Source organism: Oreochromis aureus, linkage group 22 (assembly GCF_013358895.1).
Source record: "Oreochromis aureus strain Israel breed Guangdong linkage group 22, ZZ_aureus, whole genome shotgun sequence".
Lineage (NCBI taxonomy): Eukaryota > Metazoa > Chordata > Actinopteri > Cichliformes > Cichlidae > Oreochromis > Oreochromis aureus.
Genome location: NC_052962.1, coordinates 19,424,657 through 19,447,772, shown reverse-complemented (window position 1 = coordinate 19,447,772; position 23,116 = coordinate 19,424,657). Strand labels below are relative to the sequence as shown.

The 23,116-nt window shown below is 38.6% G+C and overlaps 3 protein-coding genes across 5 annotated transcripts; 1 reads left to right on the top strand and 2 right to left on the bottom strand.

The window, feature by feature from the left end:
• Positions 1–144: 144 nt before the first annotated feature.
• Positions 145–2,656, bottom strand: LOC116312074 (cytochrome b-c1 complex subunit 7). The gene is made up of 4 exons (XM_031729429.2): positions 2,581–2,656; positions 1,504–1,572; positions 1,219–1,385; positions 145–352 (listed from the first exon to the last, which is right to left on the bottom strand). Exons 1-4 carry the CDS (start codon positions 2,597–2,599, stop codon positions 275–277), a joined length of 333 nt encoding a protein of 110 aa, XP_031585289.1. The 5' UTR covers positions 2,600–2,656; the 3' UTR covers positions 145–274.
• Positions 2,657–5,752: 3,096 nt separating this feature from the next.
• mterf3 (mitochondrial transcription termination factor 3) lies at positions 5,753–11,662 on the bottom strand. Of its 2 annotated transcripts, none has more exons than XM_031729423.2 (8): positions 11,545–11,662; positions 8,795–9,165; positions 8,546–8,698; positions 8,253–8,442; positions 6,602–6,749; positions 6,429–6,500; positions 6,183–6,344; positions 5,753–6,075 (listed from the first exon to the last, which is right to left on the bottom strand). In XM_031729423.2, the coding sequence occupies exons 2-8, from the start codon at positions 9,156–9,158 to the stop codon at positions 5,881–5,883; spliced, it is 1,284 nt and encodes a 427-aa protein (XP_031585283.1). In that variant the 5' UTR covers positions 9,159–9,165; positions 11,545–11,662; the 3' UTR covers positions 5,753–5,880. The 2 variants fall into 2 exon arrangements, with proteins under 2 accessions (XP_031585283.1, XP_031585284.1); XM_031729424.2 differs by lacking the exon at positions 11,545–11,662 and adding an exon at positions 9,993–10,085.
• Positions 11,663–11,832: 170 nt separating this feature from the next.
• Positions 11,833–21,704, top strand: ptdss1b (phosphatidylserine synthase 1b). Of its 2 annotated transcripts, XM_031729420.2 has the most exons (13): positions 11,834–12,151; positions 12,242–12,333; positions 13,068–13,112; positions 13,193–13,317; positions 13,635–13,793; positions 16,001–16,152; positions 16,545–16,686; positions 17,614–17,726; positions 17,890–17,955; positions 18,768–18,867; positions 19,084–19,143; positions 20,257–20,335; positions 20,425–21,704. In XM_031729420.2, exons 1-13 carry the CDS (start codon positions 11,973–11,975, stop codon positions 20,520–20,522), a joined length of 1,410 nt encoding a protein of 469 aa, XP_031585280.1. In that variant the 5' UTR covers positions 11,834–11,972; the 3' UTR covers positions 20,523–21,704. The 2 variants fall into 2 exon arrangements, with proteins under 2 accessions (XP_039461577.1, XP_031585280.1); XM_039605643.1 differs by lacking the exon at positions 17,890–17,955 and having other exon boundaries at positions 11,833–12,151.
• The last annotated feature ends 1,412 nt before the right edge of the window (positions 21,705–23,116 follow it).

Sequence of the window (23,116 nt, the reverse complement as noted above, 5' to 3'; positions counted from 1 at the left end):
GTTTTTATTTATATATTCTTGTTTAAATGCTGTATGTAACTATATTTATAAGCAGCCCAACACTGAAACATGTGACAGATCCTTCTATAGTAATTCTGAAACTGTAATTTGTCATACCAATATATCAAATAAATGACAGACATGTTTCAAAATGTACATTTCTTTAATGAGCACTGTGTTATATATGTAGATTACATTTCATGTTAAATATTACACCAGGGGACGACCACGAACCAACCGAAGACTAAGATTAACAGCTGTGAACTGGAATGGCCTATTTCTTCATCCATTCCTCTTTTTCTTTCCTCTCACGGATCACCTCCTCCAGGTATGGAGTCAGATAGTGGACATCCTGCAGGAAAAGCAACAGGCACAATACATGACATCAGTAATCAGCAGAGGCGCAAAATCCCATCCTAAACTAGGTGGTGGTAGACACCAAGATAATTAAAAAAAAACTCCAAAAACCTCTGTGATAGTTCTGTTTACTTATCTTTCTTTTCCACACTTTGACTAAAATTTCACATCTTACACTGAGAATTCACTTAGGACTCATCAGCAGCTATTTTCCATCTGACTGATAATAGGTGAAATCAATCGTAGAGAGAGTTCTGCACCAACAACATCCTTATATTTACACTAGTCACTAGCAAACTCTTGCCAGTAGTTTGCATGGCAGACAAAACTTGTCTGTGAACATTTGCAAACTATTCAATTGGTAGTGAGAAAAGTGTGATACATGAATGAAGTAAAGGCTGTGGCTTTTGAAATGTATTGGTTGCACAACTTTTATCTAGTAATAAGTTTGCAGACAAGTTGGCATCCTGAGTGCAAACTACTAGCAACAAAGCAGCACTGCACACCACTTTGCAACCACCTTCAGGCTATGGACTCCCAACACCCTCCAGAAACCAGTCGCCAACCAGTTACAGAATACATACTTGTCCCTAGCACCCAGTGGCTACCAGTTTCAAACCAAGTGCCAAGACCACTCACAACCAATCAGGGGATCACATTTTCTCCAAACAAACAGTGGCTGCCAGACATGTGCTGACAAATCTTTAGGGCTGCGTGACTCAAGCCTCACTGGAAACTTAACAAATAAGCACGTCCAATGAAATGACCAACAGAAAAATACTACATCTACCCATGTTAACATTAACACTACATTTTACACTGCACTGGAAATGCAAATTTAGTCTGTTTGTGTGAAAGCACCTCTTCAAATTTCGTCCACTGGTTTTTAGGAAGAATCTGCTGCTTCATAGACAGATCCAGGGCCCTCTTGATCCTGAACATCCTGTCGTTGTACACATTCTCTGGAAGCCTCCTGAGGGCCTCTTTCACATCCAGGTCCTCATGGATCGTGTCATCGCGCATTAAACCTGCAACAGAAAACCCACAAGCTCAAGACAATCCTGTTTTCATTAGCAAGCTTTGAAACTGCCAACATTTTCAGCTAATGAGCTCTGATCATCTTAAATTATTATATTCTGGCCTTACCAAGTTTGTTGAAGCCACACATGTTGTAATACCATTTACGGAAGCCAACTAGGAGCCTTCCTGTTGCAACTGTAAAGAAATACAAAAACAAAAAAATCATGAGAAAGATACAGAAACAGACAGGATCAGTGAGGATGGAAGGAAAGAAGGAGAACAGTGTTCTAGCCACTTAGTATACACATTTAACTCAGTCAAGTTTAGTTATGAAGCACATTACAATACAAAATAACAAAAATTAAAATTGTATAAATAGATAGGTTTAAATAAAATTAAGCCTGTACAGGTGGCCCTTAATCTTCTTTTTAAAGGTAACAGTAGTGTCACAGATCTTGGGAACCTCAATCTCAAAAGCAGTCTCCTTTCTCTAACCTGGACCAAAGTATCACCAACAATCACTGATCACCTGATAAAAGAGACCTAGTAGTTAAACATGGCTGTCTTAGTTAACAAATACAGGGAGAAATCTATCTTGTCATATTTTATTTATCTTACTGAGCTATTTTAGTATGAGCTGCTGTAACATTGATTTCCCAACTTTTGGGATTAAATAAAGTATATGTCATCTTATAAGAGGCAATTAGTCAAATGTGCTGTATGAATATCAGACAAGAGCCATTCAACTACGAACACTCAGATGTCATTGTGATACAGTCGTAACTATTCACTAAAGAAAACACACTTTAACCTCCATTAGTAAGGAGCTAACGCCAGTTTGGTTGATTTCTTAAATTTAAGTCCAAACGACGGCTGAGCTCTATATCAGTCATTTAGTAAAACACGCTTTTTATTATTGCGCAGCAGGATGGAGGTCTTTGTTTAATACCAATTATCTTATTTTACCGGTATTGGAGAGCGCTAAGCTAACGCTAGCTGACCAGCACCCGTTAGCATCAGCTAGCACGGGGACACTAGAGGACACAGACGAGTCAAAGGCACCGGAAGGCCTAATTATACTGACAAAGTAAACATAACGACCTGCTGTGAACAACAGAATAAAACAGATCTGACCACAGGTTAAAAACGAGAGGATTAACGAGCATAACCTGGAAATATGAAAAAGGATAGGGGTTCATTTACCTGGTGCCCTCGTCGCCATGTTTATCGCTGAGAAGGAACGCGGTGGGTTGTGGGTAAAGATGCGTTCAAAAGCAACTTTACCTGACGTCACGCTGTCGTAAGGGCCGACGTTCACGGACAGCGGAAATTTTGTTTAAAACAGTGTAAGTACACTTTAAATCAATATAAACACTGAATAAATATAGTAAAAATACAGTATAAATACATTATAAATCTTGATAATACAGTATACATAATATAAAACAATATAATACAGTATAAATACTGTATCAATACAGTACAAAACATTTTATAAATACAGTATAAAGAGTTCACAATGCAGTATAAATATCCTCATGAGAAGCGAGGGAAAAAAAGTATCTTACAGTTTTTTTGTCCACTACAGAGGACATAATGAACAGGCTGGGTCTCAGGAGAATAAAGTGTAAATCAGTGTAACTACTGTATACAGTAAATAATGCCTGATGTTCCTGTGAGGAACCTCCATCTGAAACTTCATTAAGTCTGAGCCAGCTGTATCTGTTAACAATAATACACAGAAGTCTGAGGACCTTAAAATTATGAAGAACAAAGAAAAGGGCTTCTTCCAAAAACTCAAAACTCTGTGCCGTTTCTGTGTCAGACCCAGAGAAACTGACTGACTTTGAGAATCCCAGCTGTCTGTTCTCACTCTACAAAATGAAATTTTAAAGAAATATATCAAATATTTCTGCATGAGTCTGCATCTATGATTAAAGAATATTTTTCTTCAGATGTTTACAAGTCTCTTAGGATTTAAAAAAAAAAAAACCCTCCACAAGTCCAATGAGTGTTGTTAACATAACATACTATTGTTATAATTTTTAAGAGAATCTGACATTATTTTCACTGTTTACAACAACGGTAGAGGAAACTGGTAAATGTTTTAAAAAGGGTTCCCAAAAATTAACATTGCTCCACATCTTTGTTTTGTAAGGATCCAGATAGAAGTTTGCATATACCAGGGGCCTGTTCTTCGTACCTCGCTTACTACATCCAAGATCAAATGACACATCCAAGATCAAATCATCGCGCTAACTTTGAGCTCGCTAATCCGGTTCTCCGAACGCACCTGTTGTTGACGATTAGTATAGCTGGATGAAGTAATCTGAGATCACTGGGTGGCTTAAAAGGGGCTACGCATCGATAGTAGAAACATTGATCGGCAACCCTGTGATTGGTCGGCGAAGATGTCGAAGGAGCGCGCGCAGTATCTCACGGCAGCAGAGCAAGAACTCTTGATTGAGGGATATCAGGAGTTTCAGAGTTTAATTAAAACGCAGGGGAACACTGCAAAGGCTGCAAAAGCAAGGAGAGACGGCTGGCAGAAAGTTGCTGACAAATTAAACTCGTAAGTGATCCGTGATATTACATTATATCATGTGATATTATATTATACCACAGTATATTATATTACATCATATCCTCTTTCACATTAGAGCCACAACAGGACCCACTAGAACATGGGAAAAGTAAAAGTGAAATATAAGAATATGCTACAGAATGGTAATATTTATCACTTATATTGCTTTTAGTCTATGACAAGAGACCCTGGAATAATCTGTTTGTTTATAACAGCAACCAAGAAAAGGGCAGAGCAAATAAAGACAGGTGGTGGTCCTGCACCCCTCGTCACACCCCTTTTGTACTGTGACATTTATTGACATTGTGGGTTTTATGTGTGTAGTTTGAATAACACTCCATCACTTTTACCTGTTCCCATGCAAGGAGTGACTGAAGCATGCACAGTAAGTCGGGAGTAAGTATATACAGTACAGTAAGTATATATATATATATAGAGAGAGAGAGAGAGAGAGAGAGAGAGAGAGAGAGAGAGAGAGAGGGGAGGAAGAAAGTAAATAATACCCTCACGGGAGAATCGATATCTCTCTATGAGCACACCGTCGCGCTGAGCTAAAGGATCCTGTCTATCCCGCAATATACGCTAAATTCTGTAAACTCTCCTTATCAATCTTGCACCTTCCTTGCTCGTGTACAAACGGACAGGACATGGCTGCGACAGACTTCCCAAATCCACCTTCGCTTTTATAGCCGTGGTCTCTCATCTTGATTGCACGTAGTAATTTACTATTACTACTCTAAAATATGAATTACATCTGACATGATCTACTACATGTAATAGAATGGTTAATAGTACATTTCCCTTTTTTTCGGAAATGACCTGTATGTATCTGTATGCAATCAATAAAAGAATCAAATACATTATCTTTAGGTACATTGATAATATTTATTTATGGTAAAACAGTGGAGAAATATCGCTGTTGCTTTCGTATAACTGCAGCGGACATACCTGAGTGGCCGCGATCTAATCCTGTTTACATAAAGTAAACCTGCTCCCGAGCAGGCTTACTCTTACGGATCTGTTGCTATGACAGCAAGTCCCAGATGAGCTTCGGAGAACCGAACGATCCAAGATCACGCGAAATCGTCAACATTCAAATCCGGCTAACTTACTTAGCGAGGTACGAAGAACAGGCCCCAGGACCTCAGTGTTTATGAGTATTCTTGAGGAATTAAAAATATTAATAAAAGGAGCTGATCAGAACCACAAATTTAAAATTTAAAATTAAAAGGAAGTCTGCATGATGTTTGCCAAGTGCTCAAATCCAGAGGTCAATTTAGAAATAGAGTTGCACGTATCCAACATTAAAAAAACAACAAAAAAAAAACTATCATTTTATAAATGAATGGATGACAAAAATACCTTTTTAGATTAAAAATGTCCTTATAACTTCAAAGTTTCATTCAGTAATGGTTGCTCATTCTAAAAAATGTATGAAATAGAGTCACAGCATGAATTGGAATATTTAATTATTTATAGTTTATTATTTCATCCAAAGTTAAAACAGTGGACATCAGCAATTGAATCTTTCACAATCAAGCTTTTCAAATGAGAAAAGGAAAACCGATTTAGGTAACTGCAGATTACCCATGTGGTTTTTGGGTACCTGACCAGAAAAATATTGGATGTAACTTACATAATTTAAATAGCTGCATGATTGTATTATGTAATTGTGGTGGCTGAAAGAGTAAAAACTGCTTGCATGAATGGTGTGAATGGGTGAATGAGGCAAGTTGTGTTGTGAGTGCTCAAATAGAGTAGAAAAGCGCTATGTAAGAACCAGTCCATTTACCATTTACTATAAAGATTACTATTTAATATATCATTATATTTACAAAACAGTACATTTCAAGCTCTTTTGATGCTCCATGTTTATATTTTAATGTTGGCACATAACTGCTGTGGCTGTTGATGAAAAATCAAAGTGTCTTTTGGAATAAATAAAAATCTTCCAGTGTGGCCAAAGCCAACTCGGTGCAAAACGTCTCATCTGGCAAAGACACCAAGCGGTCCAGAGTGATGTAGTTGGGCAGGGTTGGATCATACTGAGCTTTTCCGAGATACTCGAGGAACAGGTGGCGCTCTCTGAGGCGCAAGTGCTTGGAATTGAGGACCTGGAAAAAGATGTCAGATAACTGGAGTTAGAATTCCTCAAAACAGCCAAAGAAAATAAGTTAATAGTACTTTAAAACTTAAAAATATGAGCGCAAGAGAGACCTACCTGTGGGAACTTGGTGATAAGGTGGTGGGGTACTTTCATGGTGTTGTGGATGAAGTCAAATATCTCTGTCAGCTTCCTTTTATTGGCAGTCAGAAGTTTGGGCACAGCGAGAACTATGTGCTGGATCTCGTTTCTCTTAAAGCCAAGCTCTATTTCACACACCTGTAGAGTAAATCAACAAAATCTATTGAGAACAACACATCTAAAACTGACACGTTCTAATAATTTCTCCCGTTTTTTCTGTACCTTTAAATTTTCTTTAACGGGCTCCAAACTGCCACACAGTAACCTGGGAAGACGAGCTACAATATTCCGTGTCTGGGGAGAAATGCAAAACAAGCTATAAGTTGTAATAATACACTATAATAACAGCATAATAGCACAGCTCATATCTTATATCTCCTATCATAGCTGCATACATTGTTAGCACTGAGGTTAAGTTGCTGCTGATAAAAACCCAATCTGTTGTCCAGCCTCTTCACGCTGAAGTTGAGCAGATAAGGAGCTCTGGACACCATGGACGCAACCGTCTCTGAACTGAAGTTCTTTGATTTGAGGTAGTTCACCCTTCACAAATGATGAGAGACAGAGAGAGAACACTCATAGTGTCATAGCAGTAACATAACACATGAACATAAATAGCTCTTTTCAAGCAGAACCTACTCGACTCAACTCAATTCCAGCCGTTTTCCATTACAATCGAGTACCACCTAAAGTGCGTGGGGTTGTTATCGCGACACGGCTGAAAGTCCATTGACATCACATTTCGTTTCACTTCAGATCGCTTGGAACCCCAGCCAAGAAGCTACAAAAGTATATGAAGCTTATGCGTAAGTTCAATAAGAAAGACCTATGGCCTCACATGTGTCCACTCTTAGGTGCTGCCGGATAAATCTAAACTAGTCCAATCACCTTCTTCCAGCCTTCTCCAGGCCAATCAGCATTTATGCTGCTTAGTTTAAATCTCACTGCCCATCTGTCTTTCTTCTTCGCAGATGTCGTAGCGCAACCCACCTCTTCCCCATCTCCATCTGTCATCATTCAAGCTCCATTTAAGCCACCTTCCTCTCCATCACCAGCATCTAGGCTCCTGCTATTCTCTTTCACGGGTTCCGTTCTGCCGACATGGGCCATCGGAGTCTAACCGCCAAACATTTATCTATATTCTGTTCATTAATAAATCATGTTCAAAAAATCAAGCCGAGCCGTGTTGAACCATCCCGAGTAGGTACCAGTGGAAAAGGGCTCAAAGTGTCCAAGGTGAAAACATAAGATCTGCATCACTGCACATAAAAATAAAAATATAGAACTGATTTAAATTTGTCCAATCTCACCTTCAGGGTTATAATATTGGGGTGTTTTTTTTCCCATTGCTCTGTGGAAATCCTATTCTGACTCCTTGAACCTGCATTGCCAAAGCACATTGGATCACCTCCATTATGTAAAAATGGCAAGCCATCTTGGATTTCACTTTGAGCAAGCTCTAGGGAGGTAAATCTAACAAATAAGCAGATGGTGAGGGCCAATCATTTTAGTGTGGCTAAAACATTCCACAGTTCCAGCTGCTTCCACTGAACGTCCTCCATCAGCCACCTTAAGACAACACAGCTAAACCTCACACTGACAGCCTGTTTCTGGTTTACTAATTCATGTGGACAATGTCCTGAACATTAAAAACAACAATGAGCATCCTCATCATCATGCTCCTGACCTTCAGGCTTGCATACTATGCAGACAAGATGGGTCAGTATGAGACAGAGGTTGCTGTCTGCTCTTTGTTCAAATCTGAGGTTAAATTGTTAAAAAACAGGTGCTCAAAATGGGACATTACATGAAAGAAAAAAAACAAACAAACAAACAAACAAACAAAAACAACAACCAACATCTCCAGTGTCCTTAAAGTGGTCCAGATGTAAAAGAGAAGATGACTTTTAGAGGGAGATCAGGCAAATTAAAAATCAGATAAGATTTTTAAATTTTATGGGTGTGACTTAATCACATCAGACACATTTGTGTTACAATAAAGAACCTCGACATGTAAAGCTTTTCATTAAGATGCCTTCGACCTACCTGGCCTGTAGGTTTTCCAAACTCTCAGTGAGAATGAAGGGGTTGTGTGAGATAATATAGCCGAAGCGAGAGTCCTCCACGCCGATGTCTTTGAGAAACAGTAACCGCGGCGCCACATCTGTGTTGAAGTTGAGCCTCAGCAGCATGGAGCCTACATTAGGCCTTTGTTCCAGCTTCCACAAGTTCACCCCTACGATGAGAAGGGGTGGGTGAATGATTAGAAATAATACAATTTGGGTTCAAATTTTGAAGATGAGGTTTTACTGTGATTCCAAAGTGGTTATTTTGATTACCTAGTTGTACCAACTTGCTAAGTGTCTCAGACTTATCGACATAATCTCTAAGAGTGGTGGAGACTGGAGGGATGGCAGAGGGAACAGATATACTGATGGCCTCTTCATCACTGATCTCTTCTAAAGCTGAAGGCTGAGCCACAGGATCCAAATCTGCTTGATAAAGAAATTACAGAGGAGCAAATTCCAACATGACACAAAAAAACCCTTTAAATTAATGAACAATCACAGCAGCAAACCACTACCTACCTAATGATATATGATTATTTTCAGTAGTTAGTGCAGCATCTCTGGTTGACAACAATGTCTTGTGTGCTCCAACATTAGTTCTTGACAGCTCTTGTGTATTCGTGCCTTCCTTTGCCTCAGTTGTCAGATATTTAGCTGCTGAGTCACTGTAGAAGCAAATCTGTTGTTTCCACCTCAGTCTTGTCAGCGTTGTTGCTGTTGTGTGATTCCCCCTGATCGATGATCCACTAATAACTTTTGTTGGTGCTCTTGTCACCTTAATCCGCTGCTGAACCCGAGTGTAATACTGCCAGGTACTGCTCACTGTCTTAGAGTAAAGAGGACCCGTGCCTCTTAGACACAGCTGTGCACAAGTAGAGGCCATGGTTATTCTGTAAGAAATGAACATGACATATTTAAGAGCCATACCGTGCAACATACAGTAGTGGGAAAAGGTCTTCAGTCAATTGTCATTCCTTTATATTTTACTTTCAAGTAGCCAGACTTTCTTGTAATTTTTAAAGTGGTATTGAGCAACAGCTCTCCAGGCTTTCTGAAGGTCTTTCACATTTTTTTCTTTGGACATTGGCTGCTTTTTCACCAATTTTAAGCCTAGTTGTTTTATCTGCCCTTCAGAGAAATGTTTTTATTTCCCTCATTTCAACACAGACAAACGAATCCTTCCACCATAAAAAAGCAGATGACTCAAGGGAACCAGTGTTGTGTCTACACATATTAGACAAGAACCACTTTTAAAAGTATCTTTAGGAAATTTGTAACTAGCAGCCTGTCACAAAACACATCACTTGTTTCCATTTCTTTAGTTGAAAAATACAGAAGGTAACACAGTTTTACAAGCACAAATGTGTATTTTTATACCAACAATGTGATTCCCAAAGAGCTATTAGCTGAAGACCTGGTATGTCTCAGCATGATGTGCAGTATGCCTTCTCTGAGGACACTGGACAAGTGGTGGACAAAAGAAGAAGTGACAGTCCTTAAGGACCTGTCATTACACTAAAAAATTGCCAATTGCAAAAATGCTTGGGTGCAGTCCTCTAAAATCTCAACTGGCACTGTGCATCGGTCAAATGCTGATTGGTTGACAAGTGGGCCAGAACTGGGAAGGGATCAACAGTGGAGTTCACCATTAGTAGGAGAAGCACCTGTGTGTTTAAATCCAGCGTCAGTACATAGACCTTTCCGTTGTCTTACTCACTGTTTATGAATCAAAACATTTTCTTCACCGTCCTGCAATGTCAAGTATTTTCACGTGCGCGCTAACGGAAGTGCTCCACGTAAACGTCACTTTATGGGACGTGCCACAAAGGCGTGTTTTCACGGATACCTGTTTCCCCATTTTCCTAGCAGAAGAAGTGATGCCTAAAGACAGTTTTGATTTTATATGGCACAGACTGGAACAGCTACATAGTGAGAGCTTTGTGAAAAATTACTACAATCAATCACATTCTGGACCCAACATGTTTACACATACAAATTACTGGAGTAGTCTAGTAGAACCATAGCTCTTTATACACACATTTGAAACAACACGTTTATGTAAGGCAGTGACTGTTACATTTACAAGACGTATAAAAATACAGTTATGCTGCCATAGAAAGGTAGGACCTTTATGAACTATCAATAAGCCATCATTAAAATATAAACATAATAAAGGACTTAGTACTCTGACACAGGTACATATTAGCACTTTGTTCCTTTCTCCTCTGATGTTTGTAGCTATGTGCCTGCTTTCGCTTTTAGACTGTATAGTGTGCATTTTTTTCTAGTGAGATATGCAAAGTGAACGACATCGTCTTCACAGTGCCATAAATATTTATTCATTTTACCTCAGATGTCAGATATGTAGCTTTTGAGTCTCTGCAGAAGCACATCTATTGTTTCCATCTCAATCTTGTTGTGGTTTACATGCTAAGTTAGTGTGCAGTGTTTATGCTACTTTTTATTATTGGTGTTAAGGGATTTTGTGATTTTATGATGTTTTCCTTTTTGATACATCTTCCTTTTAATGTTTCATTTATTCAGTTCTCCTTATATTGCTCCATTTACTCATTTACTCATATGCTCCTGTTAAGAAAGGCTTGAAAAGCACACAGTGTTCACATATCTTTATGTTTTGTCTTTGCTTCTGCTCACACACATACACATGAGCCCTGCAGTATTCGCTGACTCCTGTGAAAGTCTCTTGCAGACACCCTGGGAAACAGGACCCAAACTGGCTTCTGTTTTCCTCGAGATAGAACTGCACACACACACACACACACATATACACTGTGTCCCATACATGCCCAGATTGTCTGTTACAGCCTGATAAAACAGGGAATGCTACGATGTATAAATAAAGCTGACTACAAAGCCTCGGGGTGAGTATCACTCGATCACTCACCCGTGCGCACGTAGTTCTCTGAACAAAACTCTGACTGTTTCTGTATTCTTTCAATGTTTAAAAATGTCTTGCCACTGACAATTGGGTTAGACCAAAACGGTTAGCCCTGCTCATCGTGATGGTGTGTTTTTCAAAAAGGCAAAGATGAAATGCTCGTGTCATTCATATTTACAAAAACCTTAAGTCATTAATATATACTTTTCCCCGGATTAGCTAGCTATGCAGACAGCTCGGTTAATGATTTGCTGGCCTACGAGAGGCTAGCTGGACACGGTTACATCGTTGTATGCTAGCAGAATAATAATTCTTTAAATCCAGTTTAAATCCAGCGTCAGTACGTAGACCTTTTCGTTGTCTTACTCACTGTTTATGAATCAAAGCATTTTCTTCACCGTCCTGCAATGTCAAGTATTTTCACGTGCGCGCTAACGGAAGTGCTCCGTCCCATAAACGTCACTTTATGGGACGTGCCACAACGGCGTGTTTTCACGCATACCTGATGTCTTTTTTATACTTAGCAGATAAAAAGTGTCATACATACAAAATTGAAAACATAACATAACATTACTACAGTTAAAAAAATGCACTGCTGTAGTTTATAACCTTTGCTCTGGGGAGTATTACAAAACTCTTTGGCATACCACGCCCCTACGATCAGGCTTGGTTCAGTCCGTCTTTAAGGTTCCTGTTGGTCTGTTTTTATATCGCCCAACCTCATTATTTCACAACTTTTAGTGTTCACGGATAAATTCGCATCGGTGAAGTTCAGGAGGAGGCATTTATCTGAGCGACATGGCAGCTACGATTGGACCCCGAATACCGAGGAAGGACGATGCGAACTATAACTTACATTTCCGAATGATAAACGAGCAACAAGTGGAGGATATCTCCATTGACTTCTTCTATAAGCCGCACACCATCACTCTGCTTACAGTCACTGTGCTCAGCCTCATGTACTTTGCCTTCACCAGGTAAATAACAAGCTGAAATTGAACGTTGCTGTTTACAATTGCTTTAAAAGCTTCATGTTTTAGTTCACACCCGAATTTGTGCCGTGACAGGGATGATGAACACACAGATAACAACCTCCGTGTCGGTTTGTTGGTAGTCGTCTCCTTCTTCTTGGTCATCAGTATCCTGGCCTTTCCTAATGGTAAGTTAATAACTACTCATGATAACACTCCTTCAGTGGATGCTCGAGTGTGATAAAGTCACCGTGTAGATCTGAAACAGTGGATTCATTAGTACCGCTTTGATGATTAATTACTAGTTTAATCGCTTTTACGGAGTTACTACTTTTCTGGCTACAAGTATTTTCAGTTTTTCACTTTTGGTTGATTGAATTAGGTGACTGGAAAATATGAAACCAAATCTGTCAGTTTTTGTCATTTTAAAAATATGGCTTGATCTGCCTGTATTCAAATCTGTCAAAAATGTCATTTTAGCCAGACCAGAATAGACTTGATTAAAAAAATAGATTTTACCCACGAAATGACTAAATGTGATTAATTACTGTAAGAATATGTCTTAATTTATTAGTATACGTATACTTTATGTTATAAACTACCATTAAAGTGTAGCTTTAAAATAAATGTAGTAAGCTCTTTATAGTTTGTTAACTAAAGCTAGAGACTCAAGATTACCTGTTAAAACCCAGTTAGCTGTTTGATCAGATCGTCATACCTGTATTGTTGTATGCCTCAGCGATGTGGGGCCATAAAGACATTTCATATGTGTATATATATATATATATATATATATATATATATATATATATATGTAATTCTAAAGATATTACTGTGCAAAAAAAAAAGACAATGGATCTGTATTTTCCATGATCTCTTTATTATAAACAGTACAATAACTTTATGATGCTTTCTATTTCAGGACCCTTTGTTAGGCCACACCCTGCAATATGGCGAATGGTGTTCGGTGGGTGTTTAACTTCTGCTAAGATACAGTTCTCATGTAGCCTTATCCTCACTCACTCACTTTTCCCCTGTGTTGGGTAGGTCTCAGTGTGCTCTACTTCCTGTTTCTTGTCTTCCTTATCTTCCTTAACTGGGACCAAGTGAAGACTCTAATGTACTGGCTCGACCCAAACCTCCGCTATGCAAAACGGGAGGCTGATATCATGGTAAGGACAGCTTTGAACTTACATTTTTTGGAACCTTTTGAAGTGAAACTTAAAATCCTCTAAAGCCATTTTTAATAGATGTAGAATAATCATGCTACATAGTTGTTTTATTTTTTCAATAAAGTTTTATTTAATGTACTGATGTTCTTACATGCTCCATAATATGATCTATTTGAAGAATCTGCTGACCAGTGAATCCACACTTGTGTAGTTAGATTTCAGTAAAATAAAGTAATTGTGGTACCAGTGAACATGTAATCAAAAGGAGGGATCAACGTGATTGGTTAGCATTGTTACTGTTGTTTTCTCCCTAACAGGAGTATGCTGTAAACTGTACAGTGATAACGTGGGAGCGCATCCTGAGCCACTTTGACATCTTTGCGTTTGGCCACTTTGGAGGATGGGCCATGAAGGCTTTGCTAATCCGCAGCTACGGCCTCTGTTGGACCATCAGCATAACCTGGGAACTCACTGAGGTAACATGCATGTGAGCTCCACGTGACAGCAGGCTTGATCTGCCTGTTTTCAAATCTGCCATAAACATGCTGTATGTTCACAAAGCTGGGAGTCTGCAAGGTCACAGAAGAGTAATTAGCAGTCATTTGTAGTAATCCAGCTCATACGAGAGAACGACAGTGCTTCAGATTATTCTGTGCAGGGAACAGGGATTGTTTGTCTGGGACACATTTATGACAGTATAATAGCAGTAGGAGCTTTTTGCACATAACAAAAGCTGTGGTCTTGACTGTTGCCAAGGAGTGGAAGTCTCAGTAAATTCACCACATGGTCTGAATGTACAATGCTCAGACAAACTGCAACAACACAGGAGCTACATGTTTAGCTAAATGTTAAATCTTACAATTAGAAAAAGACTGAAGGGTTGTCAGGAGAAAGCCTCTGCGCTCTAAAAAGAAAGAATATTTACGTGGCAACGTTCTTACCTTGCAGAAAAAATGAGTTCGTATTCAAAATTACTATCGCCAGAAGAGGCACGGCTTTCCAAAGTGTTTCCATGGAAATGACGATGGTTTAAAAATAAATTACTAAAAGCTCTCAGGCTGAAATAACACAGGAGAGCTACATATCTTGTCCCTTGAGACACCCACTGTGGCTCAAGTGGAAAAAGACTACAAAACTACAATAAAAGTTATTCTTTCTTGTGGAGAAAATTACCCAGATGAGGAGTTCACTGCAACAGAAAAAAAATAGATTCTCTAGCATCCATGGGATATTGTTAAGAAATTATACTGTAAGTGATGACATCCAGAAATGATAGAAGTCATTTTAATGAAAGTTGAGAACATGTAAGATACGATAAGATGAGATAAGGGTCAATGGAGTTTGTAGAGGGATTGTGGACGCAGTACACCAGTTCGTCATGGTGAAGCGATAGCCGAGTGTAAGAGTGAAGTGTTCGGCGTTCCCTTGGATAAGTTTGAGGAAATTAAGAGGGGGCTGCTGGGGAGAGGGAGGGCTGGGCTGGGCTGCTCTGCCTAGGCTTAGCTTTCGTGACGCGTCCCCAGATAAGCTGAAGAAAATGGAAGGTTAACGCTTACACCTTTCCCTTTTTCCCATTTTCCATATTTTGTTTTCTTTATGTGCATTTTTTGTTGTAGTTCTGAACATTTTGTAGCTTATGGTGTTTTGGAACACTGTAACCGTAGTTTTATTGTCATTATTAGTAGCAGTAGTAATGTCAATTTCAAAGACTTGTGTTTAAATTTCCGTGGCAGACAGGCTGTGATTTGGTTGTACGCGTGATCAGAGGGACTTCTACATTTTTGTGTATAGTATGAGCAATTTGAGGTATGAAAATACTCATAAACTACAGATTTTCCTGTGAAACATTTGTACGTGCAATTTGCATACAATAGTGCCTTCGTGCAGTTCTTAGGCACTGTTAGTAAAGGAGGCCCAACGTCCTTTGGACAGATGAGACCTAAGTGGAGATGTCTGGCCAGAATACACAGCACCACATCTGGAGAGAACCAAACACAACATATCGCCACAAACACCATCATGTCAAGCACAGTGGTGGGGGTAATGATTTGTGGTTGTTTTGCTGCCACAGGTCCTGGACAGCCGCAGTCATTGAGGCGGCCCTGAACTGAACTGTTCTGTATATTAAAGTATTCTAGAGTCAAATGTGAGGCCATCTGTCTGACAGCTAAAGCTTGGCTTAAACTGGGTCATACAACAGGACAAGCAGAGGAACAAATCTAAAACAGAATGGCTGAAAAGGAATCATTGTGTTGCAATGGCGTGGCGAGATGTGGCGGGATTTCAGAAGAGCTGTGCGTAAACATATGCCCGCAAACCTCAGTGAACCAAAGTAACACTATATAGAAGACTTTGTTCGAATTCCTCAACAATGATGTGTGAGACTGATAAAATCATATAGAAAACGAGTAGTTCAGTTATTGCTGCTGAAGGTGGTTCAACAACCTGCTGAATAATTTTTGCATACCACTTCTGCATTTTGACATTGTTTTAGTTCAATAAAGAATAACGCAGTATAAATTATTATGTGTTGTTATCCATCAATTTCTATTTAAATGATTTTGGAACCCGACAGGGACCAGATGACTTTTTGTTCTTTTATATAAACCTTAGAACTGTAAAAAGGAGTAATTTCGCTGACTGTATATTAACTCAGTCCTGTCTGTCCCATGTTTGCTCACAGCTCTTCTTCATGCACCTTCTACCGAACTTTGCGGAGTGCTGGTGGGATCAGGTGATACTCGACATACTGTTGTGTAATGGAGGAGGCATCTGGCTGGGAATGACCGTCTGCCGTTTTCTGGAGATGAGGACATATCGCTGGGCCAGCATCAAGTCAGTACTTTCTTCTCTTTTTTTTTTCCGTATGAAAAAGAATTGCCATGAACATTAGAAACAGCTGAAACAATTTAATAATATGATAAGAGATGGGATGTGTAAGACAACATTGTCTTTTCCAAATTCCTAAAAGCTAAAAAAGCATCTTTGGAATTCCTCTAAAACCTTTATCAATAAACCTTAATCATTAAACTTCCTGGCGTTCTTGTTTCCCTTTTTGTTCTCAAATGATTTACATTCAGAGATCTTTTTCACATAACTGACCACAGGGAGAACAATTGGTTTCTTATTGTTCACCTTGAATAATGTTCAAGTGTTTCATGTTTCAAACATGAGTAGATGTCTGTATTATGAGTGTAACCCTGACACAATACACTGTTTCTGTTCAGGGAAATCCACACTACCACAGGGAAGATAAAGCGAGCTGTGCTTCAGTTCACTCCAGCCAGCTGGACCTTCGTGCGCTGGTTTGATCCAAAATCATCATTCCAGAGGCTTGCAGGCATCTATCTCTTCATGATTCTGTGGCAGGTAGAGTATACCGTGATTCAGAAACACAAACTCAGTTCTAAAAAGTTTGGGTGCTTCTTAAAAAAACCGAATGCAATGATTTGCAAATCTCATAAACCAATATTTTATTCACAGTCGAACATAAAAAAAATATATCAAATGTTTTATTTATGCCCAAAAATGCAAAAATATACAAAATGAACAAACAAGACAGGACCCTTAGAAGAGGTCAAACGACTAGAACTAAACTAAAGCCAAAATAGCAACTAAACATATATCCACACTTAACTGCTCAACAAATTTAAATAAATAAATAAAAAACCTGACCTAACACGCAAAAAACAAAGGGGACTTAAATACTGGCTCAGATGTCTTTTTTAGGGAAGGCCTTTCATATTTGAGCGAGACAATGCTAAACCTTACACTGCAGACAAGAGCCTGGCTTTGGTCTACCAGCAGTCCAGACCTTTCACAAACTGAAGACATTTGGAGCATCAAGAAAGAAAAAAACAAAACAAAGAAGACCCAAGACTGTTGAGCATCCTGCATCAGATAGGAATGCTATCCTCGGTTCACTGACGTTTACAGACCGTTGTTAAAAGAAGAGTGGATGGTACACAGTGGTACACATGGAGAAACTTTTTTGAGATAAAAGAAATAAAAAAACCTTAACTTGTTCTTAAAATGGTCCATTTTCTTAGTTTGATATATTTTCCTTGTTTTTTGGGGAATTAAATATGGGTTTATTAAATAGTTGCATTTTACACACCTTCCCAAGTTTTTGGAATTGGGGTTGTACTTGCAAGATAGTGAGTCATTGATCAATTCACTAATCTGTCTGTTGAATATCGTTCATTTGAAGAATCATATGTTCAGTAATACCCTCACTGTACATAAACAACACTTCCTGTGAAATCCTGTTTGTCTTACACATCTTTATTTCCACAGCTGACAGAGCTGAACACATTCTTCCTCAAGCACATCTTCGTCTTCCAGGCCTCTCACCCTCTGAGCTGGTGTCGTATCCTCCTTATCGGAGTCATCACTGCACCCACTGTACGGTACGATTAAACCTCAAATTTACATCACTTACCAATCTTTGAGCATCTGTTATAATAACGATGTTATGCGGTCTTATTCACGTTGTACCTACTAAATACACGTCTGCGAAGATGCTATGTTAATGTTTGCTTACTGATGTTGGGGGTTTGGGGGTTTTTTTAGACAATATTATGCATACCTGACAGACACTCAATGTAAGCGAGTTGGCACACAGTGTTGGGTTTTTGGGTGAGTATCTTTTTTTTACTGTCAATTTAAGCATTTTCTTTATCTAAGAGCAACTTTAGATGATGTTTTAAAAAATGTAAAAATTAAAAATTGTAGCTCGACCCATAGCTTGTCCATTTCCTTTTTTTATCTCTTGCTTTGTCATTATGTAAGTAACAAGTGTCAAGTGTCACATATTACTCATCTAATTATCTTTATGGTTGAAATCTGTTGTTGAACAACACATAAAACAAAGCTTTCACTCATTTTCAACCAGAGAGTAAATGGACACTTCCTGCCTGCCATTGGCGCCAGCTTAACCATAATCATATCAGGCCACGAAGCACTGGTGTCAAGTTGTCTCATTAGACTACAGTTTGAATCTTTATTTAAACCTTTTGGATTCATTTTTATAATAGTGTAGCTTCATGTCAATTGAAATTCATAACATCATGTAGTCCTCTCAGACACAAAGGTGCTGATGTCCTTAGTCTGCTCCAGTTACTATAGCAACGAGACCGGCACACTCTCCGTCAGCGACTTAACGCTGATGCCGCTCTCTTGTCTGAGGTTCACCCCTGCAGTGTAACCTTTAAAAGTGTAAGAGTTTCCCACTGCACAGTGTGCTGAATGAATATCAGTTATGCGTCTGAATACTGTGGGAACAGTAACATGGACAACATCCATTTAGGGTCTCATCCATCAATAGAGGCGCTTTAGCGCAGTGTAAAGGCATGGCCAAGAGAGGGGGCCATTGTTGAATACAGATGTCTGTTTTTGAATCATTCAAATCAAACACACCATTTCTGTTTTATTCTGTATTTCTCTTTAAGAGCCATCGCTTTCCTGGAGGCGCTTGCTTGTGTAAAATTTGGCCACGACTTGTTTTCCAAGACACAAATTCGCTACGTGCTCCTGTGGCTGCTGTGTCTGGTAAGAAAAGACAAGTGAGCATTTATAATTAAACGATATGTGTCACCTACAGTGATTGATTATTAAAATAGATTGAAAATAAGTGGATAATAAGCTAGATGTTGCAGGACTTTGCATCTGATGTGCTGCACAAATATTAACTGTGATTTTTACAGGAGTAACAGTTTATATTTTCTTTTTCCTTTAAGCAGACTCATTGCACACTTTTTCTTCCAGGCACTCATCACGCTCCTGTGCTTATATGGGATGGTGTGGTATGAGCAAAAGAAAGTGAAGGTAAGACAGTGCCCTGGGCTGCTTGCTTACTTAAATGTTTCTAGAGGTTTTGGTTTGCTTGTGATAGTAGAAACTTCCGTCTGTGGAATAGAACAGAGGGATGTACTACAAAGAAAGCTTAAGAGGTAAAACCTAAAATCCCAGTCACACACAGCAGGTGTCACAGTGGTGGTTATCAACCCCTCTGTTAAGCCGGGCTTTCTGCTTCAAGGTTATGTGCACATTTACATAATGCTTCACATGACGCTTCTTCTGCACAAATTGATCTCTTTGAGTGCCAGCTACTCCAGTCAGAGATGTTTTCCGACTATGATGATGATGATGATGATGATGATGATGATTAAACAGTATATATAAATGACAAAAACATATAACTGGAAAATGCAACGGTGCAGCAGATAACACCAAGTTAAATAGCCATAAAATTTGACTCTCATCAATACATCAAGTTTATTTTAATACTGAGTGAATCTCAGTGCTGCTGTGTAAGCATCAGAACCCAATACAAAAACATTTATATTCATTTTTTTCCTACATCACCAACTGAACACATGCAAATCCCAGTAAAAATGCACTGTTTCGACTTTTTAGCTGCACATTCGGTGGTGTTAGTAAGATACGGCTTAACAAGCTGCACATATTAGATGTATTTACCCAGCAAAGGATCTTTATCACATGGAAAACATGATGTTTAAAAAAGAAAGAAAAAAGAATCACTGAAAAGCACTTCCTGATGATCTTAAATTAAAACCCTGCTCCTGACCATGCTATGTGTGCAGCATGAGTTACCATGGTGATTTAGCCAAAACAGAGTCACTTTCTTGACACAGAAAACTTTGACTTTAACCTCGACATAGCTCACTGTGCCATTAATCTCACTTCACAGTGCACCCCTCTGGCGTTAGCATCAATGTCAACAGTTAACTGTTTCTAAGTGCCCTGTGTGTAAGCATGGCACAGCACCACCATTAGAATATGACGGTGAGCACGGATGCAGAAAACCAGGACTCTGAAACAGTCTGTACATTTTGAACCAAGCCAGAGCAGTGTTTTGAGTGAGCGAGTTGTACAGACTGTTTGTGTTTGTGACTCTGATTTTCTTTCTGTTGGCAGAGAAATTCTCTGCAAAGGCACAACTGCAATGACAGGAGTGTTATTGACTCATGTGGTTTCATCACAGATGGTGCTGCAGGTCAGTCTCATAACATGCAGATTGATGACAATATTTCACTAAACTCCATCTCAAATGTTTATTATATCTCATGTCTCTTTGCTCCACAGCTCAGGAATATTCCCCAAGAACTGTGCAGACTGCAAAACGGAGGAGAGCTGCAGGCAGGAACAGATTTGTGAATGGTCAAGGAGGAAAGAGACAATAAACAGCAACTGATACTGAATCTTTGTGACCTCTGTGGAGGGGGATGAGGAAATGATGCGTTTACCAAGAGGAATACAGTATGCACTTTGTGGATGGATTTAATTAATATTGTAAGTTGCATCATTGGTGCAATTAATCCCCAAAAAATAGATTCCAGAAATCATATCGGTGTCACTTGAAAAACCGTTTGAACTTCTAAAGGTGTGGGAGGCCAGAACACGACAGCAAAGTTTGATTGAGTTTCTTTTCTATTAAATGTCAAAGATGTTTCTAAACAAACTTAAATAATGAGGTAATATGCGCTGGAGTTTGAGAGAAAATGGTGCCTTATTTGGACTGTAACAGCAGTCTGTGTCATTCCACAACCAATATTGTCTTTTTAACACTGGAATAATGTTGTCAAGTGAGGGGTGTACCAACCAGTCCACACCCACCATCCTGTACAACACACATGTAGAATATTTGCACTAAACCTTTTTGACTGGTGTGTTTTTTATTTACTGACCTTAATAGCTTTAAGAAAAACTAAAGATGTCAAATACTGTTGGGTTTAAGAGTTGTAGATGGTTTGATTCTGTGATGATTTGATGATGATGATTAATGTTGTCGGTTTAATATTTTTATGGTTATATGATGCTGTTGCATTTACTGTCTGTAAGTTTCTTCAATCAAAACAGCATCAGCAGGAAATAAAGTCTTTGTCTATTTTTTAAACGAGTGTAAGAATTACTTAACCAGCTGTTGCTTTATTAAAGTTTTTCAGATGTGTGACTTTGACGATGTCTGTGGAGTGATGCTGTGTATGAATGTGTGGCGTACCCAACATGGAACTGTGACATTCAATGTAATTGCACTGCGGTGACATTCAGTGGCTCAATATTTGTGTAAAAAGGTCTTTTTTAATGCATTTTTTTATGATCCAGATTAATTAAATGTGACATTAATAATACAACATGTGAATACTCTAAATAAGCTGTTAAATGTGTAGAATATTCTTTCATTTAGTGTTAGTTTTAATTTCAGCACTAACTTTCTTCACTGATTATTTTAATGTATTGAGTTTCAAGTGCAGACAACACAGCAAACTGTGCATGACGTGTTACTACCCATGTATGATTTGAATGGCTGAACTGTTTTTGTACACATAATTAAAACAAAGATTAAATAAATATAGTCCTTTTTCCATGGTTTTTCATTTCATTGTTCTCTGTGGCCTCATATGTCTGAAGCAACAAAAAAACAACAACAAGAGGACAACAAACATTAATTTTACAGTTCTTTTGTCGACATTTTAAAGGAACAATTTCCCCAGGTACTTGAAATATCTGTGGCTTTCTACAACACATTTTGTGAGTGCAAAGCTATATTCAACTGCCATTTTATTACTTGCATGTTTCTAGTATCGGGTTGGCTTCAGAGCTGCTTTAACCTTTTGTTGCATAGATTCTTCCTGCTCTAAGCTGACATGAGCAGCACCTGGTGTGCTCTTCTGCTTTAAAACTTGGTGTGTTGCATTCAGAGATGTTCTTCTACATGCATGTTGCCTTTTAAGTGACTCATTGAACTCTTGGCATTATCCTCTGACCTCTGACATCATGAACCAGAGAACGGCCACTTACAAGAAAATCTCCCAGTAGATCAGCAGCTTCTGAAATATTCATACTTTTTTGGCATCAATAACCATGTCATGTTCAAGGTCACTTAGATCACCTTTCTTCTCTGATGCCCATTTTTTCTTGACATTGTCTTCATATTTACATGCCTCAGGGTACTGAGTTTCTGCCATGTGTTTGGCTGATTAAATATTTGAAGCAGCTGAACAGGTGTACCTAATATAACTGTCAATGAGTGTAAAAAGCAAAGCATTGGTTGTATATCTGATTTGCTCTTAATGTGTAGAAAGGTATAATTTATACACCACATTATACAAGTTACACAGGAATGCTTAGTTCACCTTTCAAGTCACCTTTTCATTTAGTTCTGCCAGCTACCACAGTGAAATCCAACATATCGTTGTTATGAAGAATCAAAATGGGTCACATTGTTTGTGAGATGAAATATGGTGATGTAGCAGCTACCATTTATCTGAATTACCATTGAATTGTTCTTTAATGTATTTTTTTTATTACTTAAGTTAACTGTTGATGTTTCATCAGGAAGGGTGTCTGTCATAAAATATTTGCCAAATAAAACCACAGGGAGAGGCAAGGCTGAGATGGTTTGGGCATGTAGAGGAGTGATACTGGATATATGGGACCAAGGATGGTGAATATGGAGCTGCCAGGAAGCAGGAAAAGAGGAAGCTCACAGAGAAGATTCATGGTTGTAATGAAGATGTGTTGTTGATACATTCCTGCATACCTTGGTATGTGATTCTGAAAAGGACCACAGTACAGTTATTACTTTTAATGCATATAAGCCTATATTTTTACAGTTTTGCACTATTATTTAGTTGGGATTTATTACTTTTATTTGAGTAAAAGGTCTAAAAATAATAATTTCCATTTTGTTAAACACTTCTTCAAACCAAAATATTCTTGAAACCTTTGTGTTGAATTAAACTCTTTGTTTACTGTATTTATTTATGATCAAACA